This window comes from Mastigoproctus giganteus, chromosome 1 (assembly GCF_048544385.1).
Source record: "Mastigoproctus giganteus isolate SK-2022 chromosome 1, ASM4854438v1, whole genome shotgun sequence".
In the NCBI taxonomy this organism is placed as follows: Eukaryota; Metazoa; Arthropoda; class Arachnida; order Uropygi; family Thelyphonidae; genus Mastigoproctus; species Mastigoproctus giganteus.
Genome location: NC_143575.1, coordinates 45,957,009 through 45,982,248, shown reverse-complemented (window position 1 = coordinate 45,982,248; position 25,240 = coordinate 45,957,009). Strand labels below are relative to the sequence as shown.

At 35.5% G+C, this 25,240-nt stretch overlaps 1 protein-coding gene across 13 annotated transcripts in view; it reads right to left on the bottom strand.

Moving 5' to 3' along the window:
• Window positions 1-25,240, bottom strand: part of Cdk12 (Cyclin-dependent kinase 12) — a 621,218-nt gene that overhangs the window by 369,007 nt on the left and 226,971 nt on the right. For all 13 annotated transcript variants that reach the window (XR_016546892.1, XM_090372485.1, XM_090372492.1 and 10 more), the window contains one exon: window positions 23,723-23,859. Coding sequence is in view for 12 of the 13 variants with exons in the window: in XM_090372485.1 (XP_090228611.1) it covers window positions 23,723-23,859 (137 nt within the window). In the remaining variant the exon portion in view is untranslated. The remainder of the gene's footprint in view (window positions 1-23,722; window positions 23,860-25,240) is intronic.

Sequence of the window (25,240 nt, the reverse complement as noted above, 5' to 3'; positions counted from 1 at the left end):
ATTACAAAACGAGGAGGCATGCTTGATACACATAAACAAAGCTGCACGCGTGTAGCAACTGAATAAACAACACCGCAAAGGCAGAGATACACTATTAACACCTCACATTTTACTAAAGCACATTTCTAGGGGTTACTACCATAAAACAATAAAAACAATTTACAGTTGCGTTTCTGCTAGTGGAATCTGTAAACTCAATCTAATTGCATTTGTGATTATACCGATAGCTGGAATTGTGTTGGTTTTTACGTTATTATGGTGAAATGTGTTTCCCCTTCACTGATATAAAAAACATAAATACATTTTCAGAATCTTCTCTTCATTCCTATCGTGTTGCATTCAACTGCCATTTCTTGTAAACACAAAGGCGAATCGTGCATAAGCGAATTCGGTTCGTGTTATATAAGATATCGTTCCCCTATTTATAAATCGTGTATAATCGAATTCGTGTAATGTAAACACGTGTTATACGAGGACTGACTGTACAATTCTTGCTGTGTGTGTGTACACCATATCCAAAAATTTCATTGCTTCATACATATCCTCCCCACTTTTTATTACTACTGGCAGCATCATGACTAATCACCCTAATAGCACAAACTTACCTGCAAAAGGATCGAAAGCTCCTAAACACTTCATTCATTTCACAAATATACGTGATCTCAGTTCCAATCTCAATTATGTCTATTTCCACTTCTTACATTCTACCTAGCCATACTCATTTGTTTTTTGACAGAATCCCAATTATCAGTCGATTCAACCACTGCTATCTCAGTTGCCCTAATTATTCACTGTAAAATTGCTTTTGCTTCAAAGGTGGTGACTGAACATACAGGTGAAACTTGTTATAATGCGATGCTTGGGGTCTGAAGAATCATATCACGATATAAGCGGGATCATGTTACAAAATTGTGGCCATTTTTCAGAATTAAAACTTCATACATACTATAAATTTTGCTTGTCTCTTTTTTTGCAGTACTGCATCTAAGATAATTGCAATACTACATCTAAGAAAAATCATGCAAATAATAATAATGAAAATAATATGCAATTGCATTGTTACAATCTTTTATTGATGCACTGTACAATAAAGTATTTAAAAAACCAATATTCATACTAAATACACATAAAAACATAAACACACACCTTTTGTCACAAAAACAAATCAACAGTCACAAAAATTGCTTTCCATGTGGTTGTATTGACTTATGTTCGTTTGAAATTAACAAATGGTCGAAATTCAGGAGAAAAAGAAAACCATAAAGCACTGTGTTCTTTCAACTACTAAGTAGACATTAGTGAACAAACTTTTGCACATTTTAGTCATTACTTTCAAGTCTTTCATATTAAAAAAAAAAAAACTGTATCAAGGATTGACTGTTTCATTGCATCTCTTTGTTTCTTTTTAACATTTTCAATAAGGTATTTTAACTGTAAAATTAAAAAGGAATCTACCTTTCTGTTTAAAGAAATTTAAGTCCAGTTTGCAAACAAGCAAGTGCCTCCGCAATACTTCAAAAGGTAAAGTTACAAGTTGTTTATTATTGTTCTTAAGGAAATCAAAGGATAATGCATATCACAGATTCGCATTAAACTGAAAATATTGGCACATGTTCACAAAGAATCCAAAATGTTCATCTTCAGTGACTAAAACCACGTTTCAACTGATAAAAATGGGAGCCATGCTTGCATCGCATTATAAGTGGAATCGTGTTCTAACAAATCGCATTTTAACGGGTTTCGGTTGTATGTCCACTCTCATATTTCTTGTCAGAGACAGTAATTTAGAATCTCCTCTTTTCTGATCTTCTCTGGCTTAAAATCTCTCCACCACATTTTGTAAAATTCTTTTGTTGCCTTTATCGACCTCCCAATTCCACAAATCACTTGGAACTTCTTGACATCCTTTCTCTGATACACTACCTTCTCCACTATCTTTCCTGAGGTAATTTTCCTTGGAAATTTTAATTCTCAACTTCAGTTTTCTACTCTCACACACCCAGCTGGTCAAGATGCTGAGGCATTTGCAATCATTAATGACACTGCACAGATAGTTCATTTATCTACCAGAATACCACACAATCCTAACCACATAGATCTTTGATCTTTGTGGATATTTTTCTCATTGATCTTTTTCTTACGAACAACCCTTTCATGTACACAGTAGAGGAGTGGTCCTCCAGACACCTCAGATCACAACTTGGTGATGGTGTCTTCTCCAATGGAGCCATTCTCTCATGACCATTCTTGGCCTTGTGTTGTCTGGCACTACATAAATACAAAATTGGGTGATCTGCGAGATTTCTATTCTTCTGTCCTTGGTTGGATTACTGTTTTAATTCTTCTAATGTCAGTGAAACATTAGAAGATCATGCCAGCGAAATTATTCTTGCAGGGATGAAATCCTTGGTTCAACACTCCACCTAATAATTATTTTGTGGATAACCTTAAATCCCATTAATCCTGTTATAACTTAAGGCAAGCAGTAAGGAGGTAATACCATAAATTAAGGTATTCCAAATTCTTGTTGTCAATTCAAACCTGGAATTTAAGGTTATCCACAAAATAATTATTGGTCATATTCCTTTCACTACATTAATGTTACTTAATAATAACTGTTCAGTCTACCTATTTTCTCTGGAGCTCTTCAATTCCCATGGTTGCAAAAAATAAATTGGAATATAATAAACCACATATTAATTTATAGAAAAAATGACTAGGCTATTGAATTATTCCAAAATTTGCTTACATCAATCCATTCTAATAACACATTCTAACACTATCATCGCATAATTAGAAACACTGCTTTCATCATAGTCAAATTAGAATTAATGAGGATATAAAGATAAATCTAGGCTTCATTATCAAAAGAAAAATATCACATTAATAATGATGAATTCAAAAATTAATCAATATTGAAATGACACTTGACAACACACTATTACCAACAGACATTAATAGAAATGGAATGCTCTCACAAGCACACGTAGTCAATCTCACAAGCACATCGTAGTCAATCTATCATCCAAGGAGTTTACTAACAACAAACTATCAACAAAGTGGAATACAGAATAAATTTTGCCTTAAAAAGTAACCAATATCCAGTATGACAGTTTGCAGGAATTCACAGACTAATAGATTAACAGTAGCCACAGACAGGTGTGAAAGTGATTCTTGCACTGCTTCTGTTGGAATGAACAGCAGCCCAGAAATCAAAGTGCTGGGGACTTCAAAGACTGATGGGAGTCATCATGGAACAAGTAAATATATGTGCTGTGTTAAGGTAACTAAGAGTAAGAACAGGTGCATGTATACTTGCATGTACACCAATGCTAGGAGTATAGTAAATAAATTTGATGTGTTGGTCAGGATATCAAAGGCAGAGCTGTTGAGATATCCAAGATGTGGTGTCACAGGATATAAGGAATGCAGAATTTGAAGTTGGAGAGTACAATGTGTACTTAAAAGATACTAAGGATAGGAAGGAGGAGGACATTATGCTGTTAGTTAAGAAACACAAAATCTATGGAAGTGCATTCAGTTGAAATGGGTGGAGAGTGCAAAGTTGAGCTGGTTTGGTGTGACATAAGCACTGGGAAAGGAAAAATGAGGGTAGGAGTGTGTTATAGACCTAATGACTCTGATGAGTACAACGAACAACTGTACAGAGAAATAGAGATGGCCAGTAAATCAGAATGTTTTATAATGGGGGATTTTAACTTCCCAGATTTATCGGATGATTGTTTTCTATGGCAGCATGTTGAGAGGCAACCAGATGGAGTAATACTCTTCATCTGATTACATTACCCAACATGATTTTTACCTCCAGCAAATCAATGGTTGTTTCTGGTCAAGTTTTATGTATAGAATTTAAAATCAATCATAAAAATTTCCTATCCCATCTTATGCACGATCTGAACATTGATCACAATACCACTGAATGGTGTTTGTTCATCGATACATCAAAGCTAAGTTTGAAAGCAGTATTGCTTCATAATTGAAATACTTTACCATCAATTCCTCTTGGTCATGCCGTTGGCCTGAAAGAAACTTATGATAGTATGTCCCAGATTCTCACTGCTATACGTTACAATGACTATGGTTGGAATATTTGTGGTGATCTCAGAGTAATTGGACTGCTTGTTGGGTTGCAAGGTGGTTTCACTAAATACTGTTGTTTCCTGTGTTTGTGGGATAGTCGTGCAACAGCCAAACACTACATGATGCAACACTGGAACAAGAGAGATTAATATATTCCCGGCAAAAGCAATGTAAAGTATGTTCCATTGGTTGATCCATAAAAGGTTTGTCTTCCCCCTTTACACATCAAGCTTCGACTGATTAAGAATTTCACTAAGATAAAGAAAGCAGAGGATTCGCATATTTACTGAAAATGTTTCCAAATTTATCTCATGCAAAGCTGAAGGAAAGAATTTTCATAGGTCCTCAAATAAGAAAGCTCCTAAAAGATGAAGAATTTCAAAGAAACCTGAATGATGTTGAACTGGCTGCATGGAGGTCTTTCAAGTCTGTGGTACACTGATTCCTCAGAAAGAGAAAAGAAGAGAACTAGGAGCAACTGGTGACAAACTTGCTGAAAACTTAGCAGATATCAGTGATGAACAAGGAGAGTGCTTCCATCAGGACGTATCTCAATGGAAAAACGATACCAAGGTCGCTGGGACTCTGCCATGATGGGAGATTACTGTTGGTTCCTTAAACGGGAAAGCAATCTGGAGTATAAAAGGAAATCATTGAGTGGGAAACATGTCTAAGTAACATATATTGTGTGTAATAATTACAACCATGTATGCTGATATTGTATAAAAACAAGGAATTTAAAAAATGTGTATATCTTTTGATGTAGACATGACAGAAGTAAAAGATTCATATTTTCATAATCGGGACATTATTTTTGTTCAGAATAACCAACTTTCGTTCCAGAGGTATGATGAAAAAAAAATTGTCGGGTAGTCAATTATCAGCAGTGATTATTCATGCATTAAGAATCTGCAGATAAACCACTAGGTGGCAGTGATCACAGTATACTGATGTAGGATTTACTCGAATATGTAAGTACCATCAGGGGTAAAGGGAAAGATTTTTGCTTTAGTAAAGGTGACTACAGTGATCTCAGACAGTTTTTAAATTCTATACAGTGGGATCAACTGATATTACCAACAGCAAATTCTAAAAGTGAACCATTCAACGAATTAATCTTGGAAGCTACTAGGTATTTCTTACCAACTAAGAAATACTGTGCAAGGTTTAGGCCTGAATGGATATCATATGAACTAATAAGACTTGTGGCAAAGAAAAAAATGTATATAAATTATCAGGTGACACAGAAGCCTATGGTAGATATAAGCTGGTCTGTAATCAAGTCACAAAGGAGGTTAGGCAAGCATAGGCAGATTACACAAAATCTTTGGCAAAGGATGCAAAGAAAAACAGAAAAGAGTTCTTTGCTTATGTAAACTCTAGAAGGAAGGGGAAGAATCAGATTGGTACACTTGATTTTGATAGTTCAACTGATGACGATCCTGCTCAGGTAGCTGACAAACTGAATGAGTATCATCTACATTCACAAGAAGAATTCTATAGGGAAGTGGAGACCAGAAGCCAATCAGGAGCTAAATATACAGTCAAACTTCCCTATAACGAATTCGATAAATCCAGCGAAAAAATTCGTTATAGAGAAATTCGTTATACAGAGAATGTCTTTTTTATTAGAAATTGTTATCTAATTAGAGAATGAAAATGAATCTACATTTATTTTTAATTTATTTTATTTCAAAAACATACTTATTTAAATTACGTTTACACAATTTTCGCCAGTAAGTATCACAAATTAAAAAAATCTGTAATTTTCGTTTGCACAGTACAATTAAAAAATTGTCTGATTCTCAAAGAAAACCTCATATTTATTCAGAGCATTAAAATCATTATCAGGAACATTTTCACAAAACTGTAGACCCATACGAACCGTTTTAAAAGCGTTAATCATTTCTTCGCGAGTTGGCTTTTCTACGGGTTGTTCTGATGCGTCTCTTCAGCGTCATCGTTACTTTCTTCGTGATCATGGTCGCGTCTAACACTGTTCAGCAGTATTTCATGTTCATTTGGATATTCTGCTGTGATCTACATAAATATAACTATCCAGTGTTATTTCATTTTCGATGTTTCCAGACGATTCTAATAATGTCCAAAAGTTTTTCAATTGTGAAAGGAGCAGTTCATCTTATTCATCCAGTCTTTGTTCAACTTCTGTATTCAATGCAAATCCCGCTTTCGAAAAACAATTTTGAATGGTGTATTCAGTGAAATTTTTTTTTCCAAACTTTTGCCAGTTCAGAGATGCAATCTCTAAGGTTAATTGTAACCTCCAAGTTTCTATTTTCTGATAACGCATTGACAATCTTCATTATTATTCTCTTTCGATAATGAAATTTAAAATTTTTAATAATGCTTTGGTCCATTGGCTGGAGTTCTGACATCACGTTTGGTGGTAAAAACAACAACTTCACTTTTTTAAGTTTGGCATAAATACTGGCAGGATGTGCCAGACAGTTGTCTGTTACCAACACGATTTTCCTTTTTTACTTTTGTTATATGCTTGTCTAGTTTTAATATCCAGTCTTCAAAGATATCACTTGTCATCCATGCTTTTTTATTAAAAGGTGTAGTCAACTTCCAAAGATTTTGTGCTTCTAAAACATCTTGGGTTTTTTGATATTCCGATGACTAAAAGTCAATTTTTCACTTCCTGTCATATTTGCTCCAATTAGCACAGTGATTCTTTCTTTGCTTTGTTTTTCGCCAAAATATTTGTCATCCTTAAAAGCAAATGTTCTGTTCAGTAAACATTTAAAGAATAAACCCATTTCATTAGCATTAAAAACATTCTTGTGCTCATATTCTTCCCAAATCTTCTTTAAGGTATTGTTCCTCCAACTGTTGCAATCTTCTTCGCTTACATTAACACTTTCTCCACAAATAACCTTTTCCACAGTTCTGTGGCACTTCTTAAATTTATCTAGCCACCTAGTGCTCGCATTAAATTCTGTATGTCCAAGGGATTGTGCAAATTTCAGAGCTTGTTGCTTATTTATTAGGCCCAATATTTGGATATTCTTTTCACGTATCATTTGCACCCATTTTAGAACAGCTTTATCAACATCTTTGTATATACACAACTTAATTTGCTTCTTGTCTGCTCCTCCTTCAATTGCATTTAAAATTGACTTGCGATTTTTTTAAAATCGTAGATAAACTGCTTGCAGATTGCCATATTTCTCCGCAACATCTTTTTTCTTAAAACCCTGGTCAATATAACAATCTTTGCTTTATCATTAATACTTAAACACTTTCTCTTCGACATTGTTTTCGCAATTGTAAAAATTACTGGACTGCAGCTCTTGCCGATACATACACCGGAAACTTCGCTGTGCTAGCCATATAGTGAATTGTTAGTACAGGTACTGCCTACTCAATGATATTCGCTTGCCAAGTCAACAGTATCACTCACTTTGAACAAATATACAACTTTGTGAATTTCTTTTATTCTGCTTTCATTCATATATACACGAAAGAAAATTTATGATTAACGTATGCTATATGTTACTTTTCAGAAGAAAAAAAAAAAAATACAAGGGCATATAGCCTGTGTGATTGATGACGAACGAAATAAAAAAAAAAAAAAAAAAAAAAAAAATTCATGAGAACCATCCATTGGGAGTCCAGTTAGACGAGAACGGACATATCATATAATGATTGATACGAAGGTCACGTGGTACAGTTGAGGTGAGAAACGAATGTCGCTCAGTAGGCGTTACTAAAAACCGACTATGGTAGCATTCTATGTATTGCCACCACAGCATTCTCAAGTTTACCGCAGCGAATTTCGTTTCCCTCTGAGCCAACATCAATTTACAAACCTATCCTATTTATTGTAAAGTTTACGACCACTTTTAAGAAAACCCATTTGGTTTAATAACTGTAACAAAAATGAAACAAAGCCCCTCCTACCAGCGTCAATGGCCACAAGTGTTCATTAGAAGGATGATTATTTAATTCCAGATGCTAATGCGCAGTTTCGGAAGGAAGGAGGCAGTATATATGAGCAGCTGTTTAGCAGTAAATGCTTGAAAATCTTCAAAAATGCTTTTACTAATTTCTTTAAAAATTCGTTATAGAGAGACTAATACTTCGCTATATGGGGTTAATTTTACATGTATTTCATTTCAAGGTGCAATGTTTTGCGAAAAAATTCGTAATATAGAGAAATTCGTTAAATAGAAGTTCGTAATAGAGAAGTTCCACTGCATTTTTTAATAACTGAGAGCAAAGTGGAGGAGAAATTGTTGAAGTTAAACATAAGAAAAGCATCTGGAGTGGATGGAATTTATCCAGTTATATTAAAAGGAGGAACAAAGGAAGTAAGCAAAGCCTTAGCCATAATTATGAGCATTCGTGGATTCAGGGGAGATCCCCACAGACTGGTGTGTCCCCAATTCACAAAGGTGGATCAAAGGGTGACATGAGTGATTACAGACCTGTTAGTTTGACTCTTGTTCCGAGGAAAATATTGGAGTCCGTGATTAAAGAAGCATTGCAGGATCATCTAGACAAGACTGCAATTATCAATCAGACCCAGCATGGTTTTTTAAGAGGAAGTCTTGTCTGACCAATTTGGCTGGATACTATGATGAGGTCACAAAGGAATGGGTGCAAAAAATAATTTTGATATCATATATAGTCAGTTCTGCTATAGGGTGTCCCTAAAAATCTCCATGTTATGGTATTTCATACATTAAAAACAACAGAGCTTATGGGAAAAATAGGGATAGGGGCAGAGCACTCAAAAAAAAAAGTTCAATCTGGTAACACACTAAAAAAAAGTTAGAAACACAATAAAATTGCTAACATAGGTTTAAACATCTTAAATTTCTAATAAATAAATAAGTATTATAGTAAATATAGCACTTTACCTTGACAAAGTATGAAAAGTTTGCTTGATTTTTTTTATATGACTGAAGATTTGATGGAAGAGGAAACATATCGCCATAACAACATAAAAACCCATAGAATTCCAGCTATCGGTATTATCGCAAATGTAGTAAGATCGAGTTTACTACCCATTTATAATTAAATTGCACTGAAATGCCCAATAAATCGTGAACTGCAAATGGAAATGGATTTTATTGTTTTATAGTAGTGACTTCCAGAAATGTGCTCCCCTGCTCACGCTATCACGCCTCACGAAATTTCTGTTCAAACAGAAAAATTTGAGCTCCTGGAAACAAGTCAGCCTACAATATCTTGTATTATCTTCTGACTACTGTGAATGACAACAGTGTGTCACTGACCAATACCAACTACAGTAAATGGGAAATATAGCTCTCACACACTGACGTTTGACATTTTTTAAGCTTCATAAACTTGTATATATTGCTGCACAGGTCGCTACATTCAGCTTGGTGCTGAGTTTTGCGTTCACCTGTTGTTACTCACAGACGAAATCGTGCATGAGCCAACACAAAATTCGCGTTATACTCGGATTGTTCCCTAATATATTAGTCACGTTCGAGCAAATTTGCGTTGCGAAAACACACATTATAGCAGAACTCACTGTACTTGGATTTCAGGAAAGCTTTTGATACTGTTGAACATGGAAGACTACTGTACAAATTGGAGCAGTATGGCATTAAGGGCAAGTTGCAACTATGGCTGAGTGGGAGAAGACAGAGCAGTAATCAATGGACATTGCTGTGCATGGACTATTGTTAATAGTGAAGTTCCCCAGGGTTCAGTGTTGGGCCCATTATTGTATTCTATATTTATCAGTGAAATTGATGAAGGTATATCAAGCTTAATGTCCAAGTTTGCAGAAGAATGTTTATGAAGGTTGGCAGGGTTGTTAATGACAGTACACTACTGCAACAGGATCTAGAAAAGTTGAGCAGGTGGGCTGAGAGGTGGCAACTGAAGTTTAACATTGGCAAATGCAAAGTACCACATATAGGTAGCAGTAACCCCAGAGTAATATACCAACTGTGTGGTACTACATCCAGGGTAGTGGAGAATGAAAAAGACCTGGGGGTAGTTGTGCAGTCAGATATGAAGTTTTTTGAGCAGTGCAGATAGGCTACCAATGCAGCTCATGGGGTCTTGTCAATGATATACAGGAATTTTGCTAGCAAGGATAAGGAGGTAATTATTCTTTTGTATAAGACAATGGGAGACTAAACAATCCTCTAAACCAGTGGTTCCCACCCGGTGGTTTTCAAACCCCTGGGGGTTCACGAAAATGTTACAGGGAGTTCGCACTAAAAATTCTATAATAGTGTCTGCTTAGATTTACATATGTATATTATTGTAAACTACAAAATAACTAATAATAAACAAAGTAAAATCAAATTAAATAAAAAGTAAAGAATTGCCAAAGAAAGAAACCACATCTCCCACAATTCCTTATAATTAGTTTACTATCTTACAGTATATCATGTTAAATAAATGTTTTTCATGTAAATTTTTTTGATTCTCAAGGACCATTGTTATGTACAGGTACTTTTTTTCTTTTTTTTTTTTTAGATCCTATAGTACTTAGTACCATGCATGGGTTGAAGGTTGAAAAGTTGAAAGATACTTGTTGACATTAGACTTGAACTTCTGTTGATTGTAATTTTCAGAAAATACATAAGGAAGGTTGTTCCAGAAAACGGAAATTGAATGAATAAATGAGGAAGGAGAAAAGTTGGTTCTGTGAGTTTGAAGTTGGACAGTAAAAGGAGGTTAACTGGTTGCGGCACGTGTTCGGATTGCTTTGAAAGAGATCGGGAATTATAGAAGCCAATTCAGAAGAACAGTGACTGTGGAAGTATCTACAGATAGGTATACGAGGCAGAGAGAGAGAGAGAGAGAGAGAGAGAGAGAGAGAGAGAGAGAGAGAGAGAGAGAGAGAGAGAGAGAGAGAGAGAGAGAGAGAGAGAGAGAGAGAGAGAGAGAGAGAGAGACTGTGTTAGAGATGAGACTGTTGCGCAGCTAGCACGGTGGTATCATCACTGTCCTCCCCACACTGGATGGATAAGGCCTGGGTTCGAATCCCATTGATGATGCGAGCAATTTTAATGGACTTTTTTCACTCCAGTCTCAGACACAATAAATATATGGGTAAATGTAATCATTTACGGGTGACTAATATCATAATTTCTTTTTTTGTTTATTTTTTGTTAGAGATGAGACATTAATTAACCTAACTGCCCTCTTTTGAATGGAACCTAGAAGTCACGGAATATCGTTCCCACACCGCCCCAGAGGTAGGAACAATATTCCGTGGTATGCCGGATTTGCGATTTCTACAGAATCAACAACAGTTTCGAAGAAAAGTAACGCCAAGAGAAAACCAAGTTTTTTAGATGCAGAGGAAGCAATATTTTTAATGTGCTTTATGCCAAGAGAGATTAGAAGTCAAGATAATACCCAAGATCTTGCCTAGAAATCGGTGTCATTGAAGATAAACATAAGAGCAGAATAATCCTTTTTGCGAGATACAAGACAGAACAGAGTTTCAGAAGGATTGAAATCAACTAAGTTGTCTTTGCCCCACTGCAGAATTATCTGGAGATCGGCATTTAAGGAATTGATAGTGAATATTCGAGAAGTTGCAGCTGATTGAGCAGCGCAATGTTTCTCAAACTGCAAAGTGGAATGCAATGTGCTATTGTCAGAAAACTATGGATAGGATTTCTGGTCCGAAGAAGGTCATTAATATACAAGAGGAAAAGAGTGGAGAAAGAACTGAATCTTGGGGAACACCAGCATTAGTGAGAAGTTAGAAGACAGAGAGCTGTCTACCATTAACCAATGAGCTGTCAGAGATAAACTGGACACCTAATTACAAAAAACAGCTGGCAAACCATAGGATGGAAGCTTATTTAAAAGACCTTTATGCCAAACACGATCGAAAGCCTTTGAGATGTCAAGAACAACTGCTTGTGTTTCACCCAACTTTTCCATTGAATTTGTCCATAAATGGATAACATAAGCCAGAATATCACCAGTGGATCGACACTGACAGAATCCATACTGGCGATCAATGATCAGACGGAAGGTTTCTAGATAGTTTTAAGAGTTGGTGGTTAATTGATTTCTCCATTACTTTAGAAAAAGTAGAAGTAATTGCAATCAGACGATAATTGGATGGAAGGGATTTGTCACTCATTTTAGGAACTGGCTGGATATGAGCAAATTTCCAAGCAGAAGGAAAAACACCTTTGGAATAAGGAAGTGAAAAAAGTGGCAATGAACAGAAGTAAGTTCAGGAGCACAGGTTTTGAGAACAAGATGATAAATACCATCAGGACCTGGAGCTTTCTGACCATCAAGTTTCGTCAAAATCCTTCTGACATACTTTTTACGGAAGACCACAGGAGGCATTGAATGGAGTGTGTTGGAAATGGTGGGAGGTGTTTTACCAAGATCATTAATACACGAGTTGGAAGAAAAATAGGATGCTAGCAGTCAGCTTTATCTTTGGCTGATGTGGCAACAAAACCATCTGGTTTTGACAGAAGTGAGAACAGAGATGAGCAAAAATTGCAGCCAATTTTTAGGCAACAGACCAGAATGGTCGGCTACCATTGGACGAGAAGCAAGTTTTTCAGCTCTTAGCCTGTTCGAAATCTAGTTTTGACTGAATAATAACTGCTTTACAAAGTATAAATGATACTTAATAATAATTTTTATAAGCTATGTCGCTTATAAAAGCGTAGTACTGGAAATATTTTATAATAAAAATTCAGAAACATAATCCAATTTCAAAGAATATAAAGCTTAGTGGTTTGCTTTAAAAATATGTTGAAAGGGGTTTGCAATAAAAAATATTACAATGAAAGGGGTTCGCGAGTCAAAAAAGGTTGGGAATCGCTGCTCTAAACAAACAAAAAAAAAAGGCAGAATGTCAAAATCAAAAATGAATATCGTGCTTATTGTTTTCTTTGATATTAAAGGAATTATTATGGTTGAATATATCCCACAAATCAGACTGTCAATCAAACACTACATTGAAGTACAGACAAGAATGCATGAAAAAATTCAAAGAAAGAGAGCTGAATTGTGGAAGGATAGTTGGATGCTCCAGCACACAATGAACTCTCTGTTCACCAGTTTCTGGCCAAAAAACAAATCTTCCTAAAATGAAAAGTGTACTTAAGGAAACCCATTTTAAATCCACTGAAGACAATCAGAAAAAAAATTACTGAAGTGTTAAAACACTTAGAGAAGATAACTTCCAGAAATGTTTCTGTACTTGGAAGGAACATACGAAACAGTATGTGCAAGCACAAGGCAATTATTTTGAAGGGGATAACTTGTAAGGTATAAAATATATCACTGTATTTATTTTATGGCAACAGTCTCATTAGTTAATAGCCACACCTCATATTTCTCCACTTTTTTCTCAAAATTTGTGCTCCTGAGTCTGTGTCACCTTTTTACACTTTATTTCACTGGTATTTTTCTTTCTGCTTAGAAATTTGCTATACCCAGCCTGTTTCTAAAAAGACTGACAAAATCCCTCCCATACAGTTATCATCCCATTATACTTACCTCTACTCTTTCTAGTGTAATCAAGAAATCCATTAACTGGCAACTCCTAAACTATCTCGAAACCTTCCAAGTGATCAATGATTGCCAGTATAGATTCCATCTGTGTTGATCCACTGGTGATATTTTGGCTTATGTTACCAATTATGGACAAATTTAATGAAAAAGTCTGATGAAACTCAAGCAATTGCTCTTGACATTTCAAAGACTTTTGATCATGTTTGGAAGCTTAGTTAGAAGACAAATTTCTTCTAAGTAAGCTTCCATCTTATGGATTGTTAACTGTTTTTTTATAATTGGATATCCAGTTTTCTATCTCTGAACGCTCACTGAGAGTGATAATAGATAGCATTTAACTTCTCCACTAATGCTGGCATTCCTCAAGATTCAGGTCTTTCTCCCACTCTTTTCCTCTTGTATATTAATGACCTTCTTCCATTGACCAGAAATCCTATCCATAGTTTTAGCAATGATAGCACATTGCATTCCACCTTCCAGTTTGAGAAACTTTGAAACCTTGCTCTGCACAAGGGATAAGCTTCAACTTCTCAAATATCCACCATATATTCCTTAAATGCTGATTTCCAGCAAGACAAAGATAACTCAGTCAATTTCAATCCTTCTAAAACCAAGTCCTGTCTTATATCTAAAGAAGGATTCTTCTGCTCCTATGCTTATCTTCAGTGATACTCAGATTACCAGACATGATCACATATCTCTATTAGGGATTACCTTGACTTTAAACTCTCGCTCTTGGCATAAGTATATCACAAATATTGCTTCCTCTGCATCTAAAAAGTGGATTTTCTCTTTGGATCTTGGTGTTATTTCTTCTGAACAGCTACTCACCGTACAAATCTCATATCTGCTCCACCATGGAATACTGTTCCCACATCTGGAACAGTGCCCCATAACCTCTCTCAGGCATCTAGATTCTATTCAAAAGAAGGAAATTAGATTAATTAATGACCCATCTCTTACAAAGTATCTCCACTTCCTGTGTCATAGACATTCTGTTTCTGCTGCATGCTTTTACTATAGATACTTCCATTGCTGCTCTTCTGAACTGGCTTCTACAATTTCCTCTCTCTCTCTCTTTTCCGAACCAGTCCAAACACATGCTGCAACCCGTCAACATCCACTTACTATCCAACTTCAAACTAACAGAACTAACTTTTCTTCTTCCTCATTTATTCATTCAACTTTGGTTTTCTGGAACAACCTCCTATACATATTTCCTGAAATTTAGTGTCTACGAATCTACAGAAATTCGAGTCTAACGTCAAGACGTATCTTCTTTCATCTTCTTAACCTTCAACCCATGCATGGTACTAAGCACTATAGGCTCTAATATTGTTCGTGTTTGAGGTTTTTACAAAAAAAAAAAAAAATCAGGCCTAAACTGAAAACAGTACTGCTGAGCAATGTTATCAAATAATGTACAGCTCAAACAACTCCCTGTCAGCACTAACTACACTTCAATAAACTTCAGTTACTTAGACCCCCCAAAGGGGATACTCCCTTTTCAATAACACCACCAGGCAAGTTGATGTAAAGTGTATATTTCTGAAATATGCAAGAAATGGTGCAGTGGCTGCTTCAATATATTTTCCACCTACTGCATTGAATAACCATAGCATTTTGGAACATGGACAAAAGCAACTTTTGGCAGAACAAACAGCTACAGATAATTAATACAAATTTCTAAGTTACTGATAAACACAAAATATAACTTTTGGGCCAATAAATATACATTTCAAAATTTCTCTGTCATAAATTAGAAATGATTTGTAGCATTTCCACTTTTTCTGGCAATTTAGCCATTTTTTCATTATTTATCATATTAGTTAAAAGTCCATTTAAATCAAAGAACATTCCTTTGAAGGCAAGTACTGCAAATTGCAGTTAATTAGAAAACTGAATTGAAAAGCTTTTTTTTTTTTTTTTTGAGAGGGCCTCTGAGGTTCCCAAATATCTCCTTGGAGTGAATAGCACTATTTCCAGGGAACAGAATAAAACTGTTCTGTTCCCTGGAACAGGGTATCAAAATATACAGAGCACTATAGCAAACAAGTGCCATGTGAATCACGCTATATCAATATAGAGTGGCACAGCTATATAACCATAGTACTTATTATTTGCACAAAGTATGTGAAAGCCAGATGTTAAAGTGTTTCTTGAACAAAAATATTGTTTATAATGGTTGGCACTGCTCACAATTGAATTGCTTACTAATATCTCAGTTGTAAGTTGGTGGCTGCCATTTCTTTTAGTAATGTTTTGAGTCATTGATAACCAAAAGGATTAATGGTTAACTGTGGATGAACTTTGGCTAAAATCTATTATTCTAGGTACCACTTGTCTCCATGCAGTTGGTGTGGTCATAGAACGGAGTGATTGTACGGCCGCGTTCTGTGATTGGGTGATTATTGTGAAGGCATTTTGTTTCTGATTGTTTTGTGTTGCCAAGGAGGAAGGGGGTGCTTAGCTTAAGTAGGGTGTTTATCCCCCCAATCCTGCTGTTTTAAAATCGGAAAACGAGTTCCAGATTTTAAAACAGTGGCAAGTTGGAGAATAAACACCCTAGGCATATCAACCTAGGAAGATGGAAGCAGGGGGAAAACAGTGAGTGGCACCTGCCAATCACTGCCTTCTTCCTGACTTTTAGTCGAAGTATGGAGTGGTTCCCAAGATCTGAATTTTAACCTGAACTTTCTATATGAATTGTAACTTTAAATTGCCAAAAACTAAAATGTTTAATTTATTGTATTGTTTTAATTTTCATTTCCAGAATACAATGAAATAATATCCTGACATTAAACTGAAACTGAGCATTTCAAGTCTGTGTTGTTTAAGAACCCAATTCAGCTAACAGGAAAAGTTAACACTGATAAATTTCTTTCTAAATAAAATACAGTCGAACTTCCTTATAATGAATTCAATAAATTCAGCGAAAAAATTCGCTATAGAGAAATTTTGTTATACAGAGAATATCTTTTTTATTAGAAATTGTTATTTAATTAGAAAATGAAAATGAATCTGCATTTATTTTTAATTTATTTTATTTCAAAAACACTTATTCAAATTACGTTTACACAATTTTCGCCGTTAAGTATCACATATTAAAAAAAATCTGTAATTTTCGTTTGCACAGTACAATTAAAAAATGTCTGATTCTCAAAGAAAACCTCACATTTGTTCAGAGCATTAAAAACATTATCAGGAACATTTTCACTAAACTGTAGACCCATATGAACAGTGGCGGACTGGGTCTAAAAATATTGGTTGCCCGGAGACAGAGGGAGCCCCCACCTACAGCTATTATATTTTCAAGCTACTAAAAGTTCATTAACATTTTTAACATATTGTCTAATGTTATTGCAAGGGGGCCCACTTGCCATTGGGCAAGCTGACACCCTGACCAGTCCACCACTGCATATGAACCATTTTAAAAGCGTTAATCATTTCTTCGCAAGTTGGCTTTCTTTTCTACGGGTTGTTCTGATGCGTCTTCAGCGTCATCGTTAATTTCTTCGTGATCATGGTCGTGTCTAACACTGTTCAGCAGTATTTCATCTTCATTTGGATGTAGATGAAATCTTGTAGTCAGATCTTGATCTACATAAACATAACTATCCAGTGTTATTTCATTTTCTATGTTTCCAGACGATTCTAATAATTTCCAAAAGTTTTTCAGTTGTTAAAAGGGCAGTTCATCTTGTTCGTCCAGTTGTTGTTCGACTTCTGTATTCAATGCAAATCCCGCTTTCGAAAAACAATTTTGAATAGTATATTCAGTGACATCGTTTGTCCAAACTTTTTCCAGTTCAGAGATGCAATCTCTAAGGTTAATTGTAACCTCCAAGTTTCTGTTTTCTGATAACGCATTGACAATCTTCATTATTATTCTCTTTCGATAATGAAATTTAAAATTTTTAATAATGCTTTGGTCCATTGGCTGGAGTTCTGACATCACGTTTGGTGGTAAAAACAACAACTTCACACTTTTAAGTTTGGCGGAAATACTGGCAGGATGTGACAGACAGTTGTCAGTTACCAACACGATTTTCCTTTTTTACTTTTGTTATATGCTTGTCTAGTTTTAATATCCAGTCTTCAAAGATATCACTTGTCATTCATGCTTTTTTATTAAAGGTGTAGTCAACTTCCAAAGATTTTGTGCCTCTAAAACATCTTGGGTTTTTGATTTTCCGATGACTAAAAGTCTTAATTTTTTACTTCCTGTCATATTTGCTCCGACTAGTACAGTGATTCTTTCTTTGTTTTCCGCCAAAACATTTATCATCCTTAAAAGCAAGTGTTCTATTCGGTAAACATTTAAAGAATAAACCCATTTTGTCAGCATTAAAAATATCCTTAAGTTCATATTCTTCCCAAATCTTCTTTAAGGTATTGTTCCTCCAACTGTTGCAATCTTCTACGCTTACATTAACACTTTCTCCACAAATAACCTTTTCCACAATTCTGTGGCACTTATAAAATTTAACTAGCCACCCAGTGCTCGCATTAAATTCTGTATGTCCAAGGGACTGTGCAAATTTCAGAGCTTGTTGCTTAAATATTGGACCCGATATTGGTATATTCTTTTCACATATCATTTGCACCCATTTTAGAACAGCTTTATCAACATCTTCATATATACACAACTTAATTCGCTTCTTGTCTGCTCCTCCTTCAATTGCATTTAAAATTGATTCTCGATTTTTTTAAATCGTAGATAAGCTACTTGCAGGTATGCCATATTTCTCCGTAATATCTTTTTTCTTCAAACTCTGGTCAATATCATGAAGAATCTTTACTTTATCATTAATACTTAAATACTTAAACAGCAGGGAAAAGGAGGTGATTGTCCCTCTGTATATAGCAATGGTCAGGCCAGGTCTTGAGTACTGCGTACAGGTCTGGAAGCCTCATTTTAGGAAGGATGTAGATTTACTTGAGTGTGTACAGAGAAGGGCAACAAGATTGGTGAGGGGAATGAAGGGATCCTCTTACCAAGAGAGGCTTAAGTTCTGCAAATTGCAGTGGCTGGAGACTAGGCACCTGCGCGGTGATCTGATTGAGGTGTATAAGGCCTTCAATGGATTGAGCACGCTGAATTCTTATGGGATCCTTCCACTTGTTCAGTTACAAACCTAAGGGGGCATAAATTCAAATTAAGAAAGGACAGATGTAGAATAGATGTGGGGAAATTTGCCTTTAGCCAGCGGGTGGTTAATTGCTGGAACAAACTCCATCTGTCGTTGTGGAAGTTGATAGGTTGAATAAATTTAAGGAGGAACTGGACAGGCATTTGGAGGGAATGGTGTGATTTTTTTTTTTTTTTTTGGCTGATGCTGCATAAGTTCACACACTTGCTTTCTTGCATCACATGCCACCACTACTACTACTTTCTCTTCGACTTTTTTTTTTTTTTTTTTTTATGAAAACCCCAAACGCGAAAGGTATCAAAACCTATAGTACTTAGTACCATGCATGGGTTGAAGGAGAAGTGTGTGTGTGGGGGGGGGGGATGCCGGAAACTTTGCTCTAGAGACTAAACATGGGTATTTCACCGGTTGATGAAAGTCATCTACCATGTACCAAATCATATTTATTTAATTACCACTAAGTTTTCATCCAATTAATTATAAGAATATTTTCAGAGATTATACTTATTTAATAAATATCTATTATTCTGATTAGTGCATATGTTGATTGTCAGAACTCTTAAAAGATGTACTATTTATTGTAGTAGCCCTCTTGAGATGGGCACAGGGTGTAAGCCTCAAGATGAATATAGGAAAAAACAACTTAGTTTCCGCAACTGTAAAAATTACTCTACTACAGCTCTTGCCGATACACACACCGCAAACTTCGCTGCACTGGCCATATAGTGAATTGTTAGTACCACCTACTCAATGACATTCACTTGCCAATTCAACAGTATCATGTGCCCTTTCCTATCAATCACTTTGAAGAAATATACGACTTTGTGAATTTTTTTTATTCTGCTTTCATTCATATATACACAAATGAAAATTTATGGTTAATGTATGCTGTATGTTACTTTCCAGAAAAAAAAAAAATACAAGAGCATATAGCCTATGTGTTAATTTTAATTAATTTTAAGGTGCAATGTTTTGCGAAAAAATTCATAATATAGAGAAATTCGTTAAATAGAAGTTCGTAATAGAGAAGTTCCACTGTACTTATGAAGTACATTCATATATGTTCCTGGAATTTTACTATAAAAGTTGAGGAAAGAGTTGGGCTTACTAACCTAACCACCTTCAAAGTGGTTTCCTTCTGCACACGTAAGTGTGTGCATGCATGCATGCACACACAAATACATACATAATTGCTCCATTGGTCTTCACAAGCTTTGAAACATTCTTTAAAATTATGTTTTTTTAGTGCATATATGGCTGCTTGGCTAAGGTAAAAAAAGCCAACAGTTGAACAGCAGCAAACTACAGGAAACTTACCAGACAAACTGGTTTACCACTACCACAGTTTCTCCCTGCATTCTCAGTAAACAGATGGTAGTGGCAGCAGAGGTTGAGGACAATATACTGATTGACACATGGGCATGACAGACGATGTAATGATTAGTTTTTTCTCATTATTAAAAGCAGATTACTGGAGTTCATGAGTGTTTTCGCTATTAAAAAAACATATTACTGATTTCTTTGTATGTTTTTAAGGTTAGGTTAGTAAAAAAAAAGAAAAGATTTAGTGGTTCCAGCTACATTCAGAACAGAGTGCACACTCCAGACTATCAGAATTTTTTAATTGTGGGTTTTTTTAATAGACTTTCATTTTTTGGCTAGTGAAAAAAAAAGGTTAGGTTAGTTTACGCCACTAATTCGGTAATCCGAACAGATTCAAGCAGGCTTATGAAAAAAAGGTTAGGTTAGCTTACGCCACTAATTCAGGACAGATTCAAGCAATTAATGATGTCCATAATCAGTAAAACTTTACAACAGGGCAAAAGAAGTGTGGGTTTTTTAACAGACTTTCATTTTTGGCTAGTGAAAAAAGGTTAGGTTATGTTACGCTGAAGTGTGCACCTTGACCAAGGTTTCTTTATTTTTCGTTAAATTTCCTAACCTGATTTTAAATGTTAGGTTAGAAAATAATAGGAAAATGTTTCCTTACCTAACTTTAAAGGTTAGGTTAAGAAATAATAAGAAAAGAAAGAAATATTCTTTATATATATATATATATACATGTGTGTGTGTGTGTGTGTGTGTGTGTGTGTGTGTGTGTGTGTGTGTGTGTGTGTGTGTGTGTGTGTGTGTGTGTGTGTGTATCATAACATCAATTAATCACTTAACACAAAGATGTTATTGTCTGTTGTGTTTATGCACCAATCAGAACATCATCTGTCACGCCTATGTGTCAATCAACATATCGTTCTCGACTTCTATTGCCACTACCAATAACACACCCAGTCTGTTTACCAAGAATGCAGGGAGTAACTGTGGTAGCGGCAAACCAGTTTGTCCAGTAAGTTTCTCATAGTTTGCCATAGTTCTCATGTTGGCTTTCTTTACCTTCACCAGCTGCTTCAGCAATTTCTTTGATGTCCTCCACTCTAGCGAAACAACGACCCCAAAGCCCCATTTTCAGTTTAGGGGGTTTTTTTGCAGACAAAAACTGCGGAACTGCTATCACCATGTGACTGGGCACACTGTAATGGTGCAGGATCCAGCCATCCTTCCATTTTTGAGGTCATCTTCACCTCACATTGTCATGTAAAAATGTCAAAACCTCAACACAGTAACAGTAATGCTTCTCCCCCTAAGTCACAAATTCATGGTATGCTATGCCCTCATCGTTGAAAAAAAAAATCAGCATGACTTTGATGCTGGATTTTGTTGCACATAACTTCTTGGGCCACGAGAACATTTTCGTGTCCATTTCAGATGATTCCATCTTGGTATCAGGATCATAGGCGAACACCCAACTCTCATCCCAAGTGACCACTTTTCTTAGGAAGCTTGGATCCCACATAGATATTTCGAATAAATCACCTGTGATGGCTTTCCTGCAGTCCATTTGATCATTCAACAACAAGCACAGAATAAACTTTTCACACATGCCAACGCTTCCCTAAATTTTGAATCAGGATTGTGTGTATTGAGCCTACAAACAGCCCAACTTCATGAGCAATCTCAATAACTGTCATTCACTCATCATTTTGTACAAGTTCCTACACTTTCAAAACATTTTCATTGTTTCATGATGTTGAAAGGTATCCACTGCAAGGTTCATCTTCTAGTGCTTCTCACCCATTTTTAAACTAATTAAACCACTCGTAAACTGCTACTTTCTTCAATGCATCCTCTCCATAAACTTTCTGTAATGCTTACAGCATCTCTGTAGCACTTCTCACAAGTTTAACAAAGAACTTAATGTTAGCACAGTGTTCAAATTACAACATTCTACAATCAATCAGCTGTGACACACGAGTGAAATAATCAAGCAAGTTCCCACTTGGCGTGTGTGCACGCCAAGGCAAATGTGAATGCCCCATGAAAGCTTGCACAGCCATAGTGCAAACCATTTAAATACAAGCATGTGATTCCAGGAACTTTTTGAATGTACTACATAAATCTGATAGCTTTAAAGACAGTAGTTTTCAGGGAACCTGTTGTTTGCTTGAATGTTTCCATGCAGGATGTTTGTTACCCTCTTATTCTAAGACTTTTATTTAATAGCTGTATTTCAGAAAAAGCGGACAACAGCTGAAGTTGTTGTCGTGAATAATTTCATTTATGAGTATAATGGTAAGCTTGTGTGAGAACTAATCCAGTAGTTATTTCATTTCTTGATCACACAACTCACGCCAATAGCAAACAACATCTGGAGAACGTTCAATGGAACTGAAACAGGTATAGTTACTGCATGCTTTCACATTTGCTGTTGTGGCTGATGCTGTGTGACATTGAGTAATGAATAGGCATAGTCTAATATGGACTGTTTTGAAAGTAGGGTTACAGCTGTCTGACATCCTACTACACTCTGCCGTTGAACAGAGCTAGGTGTACTGGTGCTGGAGAGTTGCAATAATCTCTTTGCTTTTTTTTTTTATTTTATTTTTTTTCCCTCACTGCTCAGACCTCCTTAGAGTAAGTTAAGTAAGTCAGTGTGATTACCTTGGCAGTTTGGACACTGTACATACCCACACAGAACACTGTGCAGGAATGATCTCTACACAGCTGGTACAGGAAGCAACTGTTACTGGTGTATCACTAAGGAATATGACTTTAAGCAGTTTTTCTTTTCCATTAAAGAGGTTGCCAGATCTTTACTGCCTTGGAACCAACCACATTTTATAGGCATTTCTGAATTAAAAATGGAGACAGTTTGCCTATGACCTGAATGTAGAATGAAGTATCACAAAAAACAGAACTGCATTTGGAGATGTATTAGTTTTTTTTCTAGCTATGCACAGGCTGTCGTCCAAGACAATATGATGTCTTGGACGACAGTCTGTGCATAGTTGTAATTTGTTAATTACAGCTATGCACAGCCATTAATCAGTAAAATTGGGACAAACCTAATTTTACTGATTAATGGTTTGTGGTGTCCATTTTGCTCCTTTTAGGCCTGAGATAGTGAATTTTTCCCAAGTTACGACCACACAACTCAGTGGCAAAAGCAATGCCATCTAGTGACCAAGCAAAAATAAAAAGTAGAAAAAATATAGAAAAATAGCAAAAAATAGAAAAATAAAAAGAAATACATTGCTATCAACGTACTTGGTATTTTGAGGCAGTTAAGGAAACTAATTAATTGTGTTTGTAATTGTCATTTTTCCTTGTTTCTGGTTTAATTCCACAAGGTGGGTGAGAAACTAACGCTAGATGACAAAAAAATAAATAAATAATTCTCATAATAGCACTTATTTTTAAAGAGATTTAAAAGCTCAAGTTCTGGAGAATGAAATTTACAATACTCAATTGGAAATACATGTTATTCTAAGCAAAAAAAAAAAACAAAAAAAAAAAACCATAATTAAAAAAATAATTTCTATATAAAATAATACAAATATAAACAGAAAACTTGAAAACAATTCCCAAAATATTAAAAATAAAGGTAATATTACCTGTATCACAGTCCTCAGCTTTGTAAACTTGACCATATGTACCTTCACCAATTTGGCATATTATGTTAAAAACTTCCACGCAGCGTTCACCCCAGTTAGGAGATCTATTGCAGTCTACAGATGTTTTGCTAACAATTCTTAATAAAAAAAATAAAAAAATAAAAAAAGGTGGGAGCAAAAATACATTATTTCATTATGATAAGGATACTTCTGCAATGTTTAAAATATTACATATGAAGTGCAAACAAAAAGTTAAGGAACTGACTTTGTAACTTCAAATTGTCGTGTCACAGAAATTTGCAATTTGTCACATGTTTTGTAATTCATCTAGACCAGTGATTCCCAAATTGGGTGGTAGCACCCACTTTGGGAATCACTGGTCTAGATGAATCTAAATCACTGATCTAGGTGCTACTGCCCCCTTGGGGGCGGTAGCATCCACTTTGGGTATAGCAAGGGAGCGTTGGAAGGTAAGGGGATGCAAGGCTGCTCAAAAGGGGCAAAGAATACAAATCGATAACTCCTACACATAAAGTTATATGTCTGAAAAGCTGATTTTACAGTAGAGCTGTTTGAAGTTCAAATATTTTCCATTTTTCTGATTTAAAGAATTCTATTAACGTATTTAGCTAATTTAATCACAACTAAATCAACATAAATTTATTTTGAAACAAAAAGCTTACATTAAACTTCAAACAGCTCTACTGTAAAATCAGCTTTCAGGTCATATGACTTTATGTGTAGGCGGTATCGAAATAGCGCTTCTCGCAGTCAATGTAACATGGCGAGAAAACATGCAAGTCATAAAGATATGAATCGAGCAGACTAAACATGCGTGATGTGGTGAGCGCTCACACAGGTTCTGTCAAGTCCAGTGTTTCGTTCTTTGGGAAGATTAAACAGGACTAAACAACACATGCGATGCAATGAGCGATCGTGCACATTCTGTCAAGTTCAGTGCAGAATACTAAAAATATAATCTTTTCTGAGGCTAGCCTTCAATCAATTGGTGTGCATCTGACAGTTTTGCATGTACAGACTTTGGGTTCTTTGATGCTGTGCATGTGCTATTGCTATTACACCCTTTTGCAGCATTCTCCAAGCAGTGGTAGCAGCAATACATAGTGTGCTATGTATTGTTATTAGTATTATTACTCTACCCAGATCCAGACATTTCGTAAGTACATTATCTTCTTTCTTTGTAGAATTTTGGCATTAACAATTGGAGAGACTGATCAGTTCAATATGAAATTATTAGAGAAATTAGTGGTTCATAAAATGCTATCACTGCTCTTAATGTCATCGGCATTAAGAGCAGTGATAGCATTATCTTATTTAATAAATAACATATAAAATAAATAATAATACATACATTATAATAATATATTTTTTACAGATATAACCAAGGCAGAACCAAAGAAATGTAGGCAGCATAGTATCGAATATTTAAAATATGGCTTCATTCCATCACCTGCAAACAAGCAACGTGCTTGATTTGCCAAAAGGTGTTTTCCAATA